General features: G+C 34.2%; 1 protein-coding gene across 1 annotated transcript in view; it reads right to left on the minus strand.

Moving 5' to 3' along the window:
* Nucleotides 1-6,700, minus strand: part of LOC130804140 (probable ADP,ATP carrier protein At5g56450) — a 7,817-nt gene extending 1,117 nt beyond the window's left edge. Inside the window, exon 1 of the mRNA XM_057668476.1 lies at nt 5,933-6,700. Coding sequence (XP_057524459.1) covers nt 5,933-6,277 — 345 coding nt within the window. The 5' untranslated portion in view covers nt 6,278-6,700. The remainder of the gene's footprint in view (nt 1-5,932) is intronic.
* Between the last annotated feature and the right edge of the window lie 2,586 nt (nt 6,701-9,286).

Genomic DNA, 9,286 nt, shown 5'->3' on the forward strand with positions numbered 1-9,286 from the left:
GACATAAATTTGCGAAAAAGGAATGGACTCGGAACTTTAAAAAGTTTATGAAACACTTTCTTCCCATGGCGTGAATATTAAAGGATAAGAAAATCAATGTTCTTCCGTTTTCTTTTCAACTAATCTGCCCGCAACTCCATCATGTTCATCACGCCAGAGTCTACACTCTCAATACATCCCACAGAGAAGGCAAGAACTTACGACAGGGTATCGCTACAAAATTTTAACAGAGAGGCAAAGCTAGGAATATCAAGCAAGGGGGAAGACAATTTATTTAATAAAATGTAAACAAAGAAAATATAATACGATTCAAGCTTTCACTCGCACATCAAAATATTCTATGCTAAAATTGTGATGCGACTACTTAGTGCTATGAAAAATCTTATAACACCAAGAATAACAGCAGGGAACATGCTCAAAGAAGAGATCACAAAGTGCAAAATTTGCGCTGTCATTAACTCTAATATAGTGTAATCTTACAATCACTTGATTTCACAAATAAGAAGGGAAAACAAATAATCAAATCCCTCCCTATTTGACGCAATATGGAGGCAAAAACACGATCACAAATAAAAAATTTAAGCTTTGACCCCATAAAGCAGAAAACTATTGTTACATAATGATGTTCATTTGCAAGTATTTTAAAATAGCCAAAACATGTTCTTAAAATCCATGCTAAGATAATAAGAAAAAAAAATATTTCACTTCTGTCAAAACTCGAACTCATGGTTTCATGCTTTTGCATATGATTGCAAAAAGACCAAGTAAATTCTGAATGTTTTTCAGCAATTTGACCTGCTTGGAGACCTCGAATATTCATCTCTAGAAAAATTCCAGGTCAGCACTGGTCGATTTCGTTTAACAGGGATTCAACGGAAAGATTTGCTTTACAAGAGTGGCATTCAAGACTTGGAATTCAAGTACACATACATCAAAAGGTACAATGAACCCTATAGATCCTGGGAAGGAACATTTGTACACCAACCATAGAGAACGAGATGTAGGGATAATCCCTAAAATGTCCCAAGATTTGAAACTTATGATGAAAAGTAAACAACAGCATTACTACAGATGTTTGTTAATATACCAACAAGTAGGCAACAATAACACTCAAAATGTCGCTAAACACGAGAAGCTTCATAATATAATAATCTTTTTGATGCTCCTCTAATATCATACTTAATGAACTTGCATATACATTACAATAAATCCAGACAAATCTACACTACAATCCCAATCTCAAAAAGGTGTCACACCAGCCAAGACCTTACTCATCTACAAAAGCCGCGACAAAAAGGAAACTGAGAACAAAGAGATTAGTAAGTCAGTTAGGCCAGCTAAACAGGTGGATAATAATTCAGTAGGCATAACTAATTTTGTTAGCTTTAGTTAGTCGTTACCTATTTTCTAGGCTTGGACGTACATATATATTTCTTGTAGTTTGTAAAAGGTAGGAAATATATGAATAAGCGATCAAGGAGAATTGCAGTGCTTCTACTTCATTATCCTTTAAAATACGTTATTTCACATTTTCTTGCCAGGGATAATCTACCACAACAGGTAAACCCCACAAACCAAAAATGTTTTGAGCAAATTGAACAAGATTTAAAGGCTATGAAGGAGTTGTTATAGGATCAGGTTCATTCTAAAATCGCTGCGTTGGAGGAAAGAATTACCAAAAAACATGACAGCATTGGGAAATCCTTAGCCATCTTAACGGAGGGATAGGCGAAGTAATCGAAAAAAGATAATCTCAGTCCAACAAGATTGAGGGAAAGACAAGAATCTTCTCCTATAGCAGGGCATTCGAGAAATAGGGAAAATCTTCATATACAAGAACATGAAGGAGAAAGCAATTATAGAGGGGGAAGTCACCGGAAGTTTCAAAAATTGAACCTACCCATCTTTAATGGTGAGGATCCAGATGAATGGCTAATGAAAGCGAAAAAGTACATACCAGTTTATAGACCGAATGATGGAAAAGGTTGAGGCAATCGTGGTTAGCATGAAGGGAGAAGCACTTTTATGGTATAAATGGGAACATCAAATAACACCATTGACGGCATGGAAAGATTTGAGAAATCTCATTCTTAAATATTTCAGACCACAAGATGAAGGAAATATGTATGAGCAATGGTTTTCAATTTAGAAAATGGGTACACTGGTTTAGAAAGGGTCACTCACCAGGACATTGAGGCATTCTTGATTGGGCAGTCTTGCGTGGTTTGAATTATAAAGTTAAGAGGGAAATGAGAGTCTTAGAATCCACCAAATTGCAATAGACCATGGATTCGGCCACAAAGATCGATCAAAAACTTATCTTTCCACCCAAAATTCTACAAATTACTCAACTACCCTTAAAAACACAAAGAACCCGACCCCACCATATCAAAACGAACCCAAACCGAATACTCGAACAAAAACTCCATTTTTATCGAGAGAACGTTTTCTAAGATAAACAGAAAAAAGAGGACTGAGACAAAAGGGCAAAGGAGCTTTGTTTTCAATGCGATGGGAAGTGAGTTATGGACCACAATTGTAGTAGAAAGGAATTGAGCGTGTTAATTAGGGTAGAAGAAAGTGAAAGCTATATAGTGGAGAAAATTGGAGGAAGAGGCGACATAAACAGTAAACATTTCTCCTAATTCAGTCATGGGGCTTACCAACCCAAAGCTATGAAATTAGTGAGAAACATTGAAGGACAAGAAATTATAGTGATGATATATTCTGGAGCCACAAATAATTTATCTTGACAAAGGTTGTCCAAAAATTGAGAATTTCGTGTGTAGAAGACGAGAAATAAAGTTCAACGCTTGGAAATGGGGAAGACATCTTGTGACAAGGAATTTGTGTGGAGATACAATGACTGGAGGTAATAGGAGATTTCTTATGCCTAGAGTTAAGGAACTTAGATGTGATATTGGGAATACAGTGAAAAACTCAAACCATGAATTTTAGGAAGGTTTGGACGGCGGTTTGGAGATCCTTCATTAAGAAGAACAAAAATATCATTTACAATGATGTTTAAAATGATACGAAGAGAAGGTGAAGGCATATTGGTGGAGTATAATGGTGCGAAAAACAAGGTCTGGACTGTGGAACCAGAAGTTTCCTCATTCTTACAACCTATCGTTCAATCCTTTCCTGATGTTTTTCAAAACACCCTCAGCTTACCACCACAAAGAACGCATGACCACCAAATCAACCTTAAAGAGGAAAAAAAACCCATCAACATTTGACGGCGTTACCCACTTGTTCAAAAAAATGATATCGAACAAATGATACAAGATATGTTGAAGGCTGGCATAATTCAACCATCCAGGCTGAGCACTCTATTCTATAGCCAACCCCAACCCGATAATTTTGGTAAAGAAGAATAGATCTTGGCGCTTTTGTGTTGATATTTATAGAGCATTAATAAGATCATAGTACCAAATAAGTATCTCATTCCCATGATCGACCAATTGTTGATGAGCTTCCTGCAAAAGTGGTGTTTACAGAATTGTATTTAAAATCAGGGTATCATCAAATTCGAATGAAGATCCAGAACATTCGAAAAACGGCTTTTTGAACCCATGAAGGCCACTATGAATTTTTAATAATGCCATTCGGCTTAACAAATATCTTTCAAGCCTCGATGAATGAAGTATTTTGTCCCGTCCTACGCAAACTCATATTTTTTTAAATTGATGACATACTCATTTACAGTAGAAATGAAGAGGAACATTTGGGGCACGTAGAGTTAGCTCTAGTGTGTTTTTAAGAAAAAATACCTTGGTGATTAATGGAGGTAAATGCGTATTCGGGGTGCACATGGTAGCATATTTGGGATACATCATTTCAAAAGATGGAGTGGTGGTGGATAATGAGAAAATTGAAACCATGATGTCTAGGCCCATTCCCAAGAACATCAATTAAGGGGATTCTTAGGGCTAATCGGATGCTACTGGAGATTTGTTAAACGGTATGCTCAACTAGTAAAGGAACTTACTAACCAACTCTAGAAGGAAGCCTTCTCCTGGAATGATGCTTCCCAACAAGCCTTCAAACAGCTTAATCACATTATGACCTTGGTTCCATATACTCGTAGTTTGTAGAAGGCGAAAGTATATGAATAAGAGATCAAGAAGTCACAATCCTTAAAAATACACCATTTAACATTTTCTAGCCAGCGATAATCTACCAAGAAACCATAAGAGTATTGCAGACTCACAGCAGAAAGTTAGATGCTTCCCAATATCCTTCACATGCCAAACACACACATTGACCACTGGAAAGGGGTATATTGAACATTTGAACCTCAATCTATCATTATAATTAGTATTTCAAACAAGGCCTACCCTTCTGAAAAACTTATGCCTTATGAATAATAGTTGGACACGAAGTATCATTGTGCCAAAGCCCTAGAGTAGTTTTCAAATTTGTCGGTGCTAGAAGGAACCAGAAGAGCTCAAAGGCTAGACTTAGGCTCACATCTTGCATACCTAATAAAATCTTTAAAATTCTTTTAATAATCTTCATTTATTTGGTTTTAACCCCTTGTAATAGTTCTAAAAACATCAAAATTTAGAAAACTATTTTCTCCAAAACTATAACAAAACTCCTCTAACATGTAGACTAGAAGCAACTAACAACACATCAGTGTTTACTCCACCCTTCAAACATTTATGAAGTTCTTTTGAACTCTCTAAATAATTAGAACTGCAAAAAGAAGTCTCCATAAATTTCCAAATCATGTCATGAAGTCAAACTTCAAGCAAGAAAAAAGAAGTCTCAAAATTCCATCACTGATTCAAGAAACACAATCAATGTTGTTAACGATGCGATATCAGAGTTCGAACAATGTATTTCAAACTCCAATATTGCCAAGATCGAATGTATGAAGTCTTGTGACAAACACATTACGCTATCAATGATATCGATGTTTGTAGGAGAAAATAATGCAATAAAAACGACACAAAGATTTAACGAGGTTCACCCAACTTAGGCTACGTCTTCCGGTGTGTAGTATCTTTTATATTATCAAAAGGAGTTCAAAGAACTCTTAAATATGGAGAATTACAATAGAGAAAAGATATAGGCTAGTGTTTGGCTTGGGGTGTGTTTTGTGGATGAGTTTGGATGAACAAATGAGCTCTCTATTTATAGGAGAGATCACACTAAATAACATTGAGTACATTAAAACTATGAATAAATGACAATGAAACAGCCCAAAGCACTTGAAGAGTCAAAAACAGTATCCTAGGAGTATCAGAGACATCGCTCGACCAAAAGCAAAGGCTCACTCGATCGAGCGGGCTACAGGAAATTTCTGGTTACATTCTGTCTGCTCGCTCGACCCACCCTGAAGCTCGCTCGATCGAGCGAGCTGGTCGAGCGGCACTTCAGAGAGCTTCTGACAGTTTTGCTCGACTTTGCATAGTAGAGCATCTTGAATTAAACCTTTACACTTCTTCATTAAGTCCATAACTCCCATGATTAACTCATTAATTCACACTTTAATCATCATCATAAACCACAAACATTAAGTCAAAACTTAATACACCCATTCATGACATCCCTAGGATTGCATCCCATAAGTCACCACATGAATGCACCCATCGAATGTGCACTCAAGTCACACCATTCATAACAAATGTCAATAAGTTTTCATCAGAACTTTCCTGAAATAAACTAATCTACATAATGCTCACCATTCAAGTGAACCCAAAACTCAAAACCCATCATCTTTCAGCAAGTTGTACCCATTTAAAAGCACTAGATTACAATCCAAAATTCAAAATCAACCCAACAAATAACAATTTTCTGACAATCTTTATTAAGCCAAAGTTTATCAAAACCAGCCTAACAACAATCGATAGCAATAATATCAAAACAAATGCCAAAAACTTGATGTAAAATCACAAAAATCAATGCCAAAAAAAGTGAATACCTTAAGAGAGAAATTGAGAGCAACAGAAGGGTAATACCGAAGAACACCACTACCATTACCCCTCCAAAGAGAGACAAAACCTTCTTCTTTGACCACACTAACAATGCAATCAAGCATACCCTTAAATTTTCTATGTTTACCGGCAACAATTGCAATATTGCTTTCTTGGGTTTGTAATAAAAGCTTGGCTCTTTCAATGGGTGCAACAATGGTGTGAACCACACCACCCATGACTGCTCCTGCCATTAGATCTCTTTGGAAGCTTGTTGCATGTCTACATGACCCACTTGCTGTTTTTTGGGTTGAATTTGATGTTTTTTCTTCTCCATCATCTTCCACCATCATCCCTTAGTTTGCCTATGTAGAATTTGTGTTTCCCTCTCTAATGATTCATGATCATGTTGAAAGTTGCAAACCTTTTTGTTGTGTAAAATGGGAAATGGTTTGTGAATGGGAGTAAATGAAGAATTTTGTTGGGTTTTGAATCAAATTGAGGGATTTTTGCAATGGAAAAGAGAAGATGATGTTGAAAAATAAAAGAGGAAAACTTGGAGACGCGGAATTTTGGGCTTGGAAGGATGATTGGAATTAGGTCCCGAGGGATTGTCTGTTTTAGAGACGTATCATAAGTCAGCCCATTAAAGATTAATATTTACTTATCGTATTTTTAATGTCTACTTACATTATTTTTAATATTTATTTATCATATTTTTAATGTTTACTTTTAATATCTTAAATATCTACTTATATTGTTCTTAATAGATCGATCAATTAGAGCTCACAAGAATTTGTGGATCGGAATTGGGGAATGGTAAGTTTACAAGAGGAATAAAGGGATGGGAACAACGCCAACCAACTACATACAACATACTCAATTCTTTTCTTTGGGTCTAGATTTCGTGGAAACACACGTGGCAAAAATTATTTTATCCAAACTCTTTTTTTTTTAAAGATTAAAGGCCACTATTTTTCCAATTCATTCAAAATAATTGATCGGATTAAAGAAGGATAATTTTCCTTCCATATCATATAATATCTAAAATTAATAGACCTGCGAGCAAGCATATGCGTTGCTTTGTTACACTTTCTAGAAACAAAAGAAAATATACAAAATATAAAATCATTAATAAGATTTTTACAACGATTGATAATATCTAAACTCAGAAATATTAGTTATAGAATTTTTCATAGCTTGAACAACTCTTTGCGTGTCTAGCTCAAAACATACATGCTTCACTTCATTATCAATAGCCCATCTCATTGCAAATTCTAAAATTTTTGCTTTAAAATGTTTGAATCTCCGCCTTCAATATGAAAATCTAATATTGCAACTTGCACTTCGCCCGTATGATTTATGAGGATACCAGCCCCAACTAAACATATTAGTTTCCTCAAAACTTGCTGCATCTACATTAAACTTCCATTTGTTGGGATCTGGAGTATCCCAAGAAATAGCTTTCGCGCCACATGACTTTTTGGATGCGTCGTATTTATCATAACAAATCACCATTCTTGAATGTAAGCTTGTACCTGTAAAAAAAAAAGAAAAATTGACATCCACTAAATAACCATCCCTAACTCTATCATTTCTAGTATTCCAAAGGCACCAAGCGAAACAAACATATAATACAACTTTTCTACTGTCAAACTCACAAGCATATAATATAGCACGAACCCAATCCTGAAAAGAACTAGCATTAAAACAATCCATTGGCAAAACAAGATTTGTACAAGCCCAAGCCTCTTTAGCAAGCACACAATCTAATTACATGTATATTTTCTGTTTCATTAGAACCAGGGCCGTCGTGACATTTTAGTGGCCTTGAGCGAAATTAATTTGTGGGCCCTTAAAAATAAACATGTGTCTGATTATTATTTTAGTGATGGCTAATAAAATAATATATTTTTCAAAGGACAGTTCAAATTTATACAAGTAAACTAGTTAACAGAGAAAAATACAAAAAAATCAACAACACTAATTGACCAATACTTATATTAAATGTTTCTCACTTAAAAATATAAAAATGTTACACAATATTCACTAGTATACTATCGGCCTAACTTTAAAAAAGATTAAAAAAAAAGTAGCCACCAACAACCAAAACATTAGCAAAAAGCAATGAACTATTCAAGTATGTAATTAAATCCTGCAATTGGAAAAAAAATCTAAGATATCGAGCAATAGCAAATAATCAAGTGATCAAATTAAATTATTTTATGTCGCTTTTTTTGTGTATCCGTAAGTTTTATTTATTTATTTATTTTGTTTTGAAGGTTGGAGTTCAGGAGTTGTATAAATATTGAGTTGTGATGGATGATGGATGACATATAAATAAATTAGGAATTAGGATGACAATAGCATAGTAGACGTAGTTTCTAGAACTTTTATTTTTAAAGTAACTAATTTAATACTAATTAAGTAATGACATTGCTCTTCTCCATAACTTTTTGTTTTTATTGTGAATGTTAATAAGCTCAGATCTTGGCTTTTTAGACTTCATCTGATGATTGTTTTTTAGCATACTTTGCCAAATTGCCAATTTAAAATTGGTTGTTTTAAATCTTAGTACCAATTGACATTAATTTAGTAACTATAATATTGCTACTGGTAATAATTTGTTTTCTCACAGCATTTTATAACTATATCAATACCAATTTTAAAAGAATATACAGAGTATCACTTATATACTAAAAAAATGTTTTAAACATGTGCAAGAAAGATTCTAAACATATTCAACATGTTCGATTATACAAGGCTCTAAAAATTAGGGGCTTTACTATTAAATCACGTAGTGTACGTCAAGTGTTTACAGATATAAAATTGTTGGAAAAATATGAAATTGCAAAAGGCCATTAAAAAATTTGTCAATTTTTGCTCCGCCCCTATATGCAACACATTCCACCGTAGTGCATATTCTTAAATAAAGGCTTTCAAACATTAAATGTTATCAAATATGTTTGGGTATATTTAAGATATAAACAATTGGGAATCTTAAATATGAAAAATGCATAGGATCATCAAATTATTTACTAGTTTTTGCTCCGCCTATGATCACGAACATGTATTTTCAACACTGGTATAGTTAGGAGTTTTGTAAGCCACGTTATTTCATTGAAATTGCTACATTAAGATCTAAAAACTTATTCAGAAAACTAACAACTTTTAAGAGACAAATGACTATATACACGGTTATCTATCTATCTATATACGCGTATAACTCATCAAAAAATGATGATTATAATAAAATTATAGTAATAATACATTTGTTTTAGTTTGCAAACCAAGTAATATTGGATCTACAAAATGCATATTAAATTCAACAAGTTGACTGGTCATTTTTTGGTAGAGAAATA

Source organism: Amaranthus tricolor, chromosome 17, assembly GCF_026212465.1.
Source record: "Amaranthus tricolor cultivar Red isolate AtriRed21 chromosome 17, ASM2621246v1, whole genome shotgun sequence".
In the NCBI taxonomy this organism is placed as follows: Eukaryota; Viridiplantae; Streptophyta; class Magnoliopsida; order Caryophyllales; family Amaranthaceae; genus Amaranthus; species Amaranthus tricolor.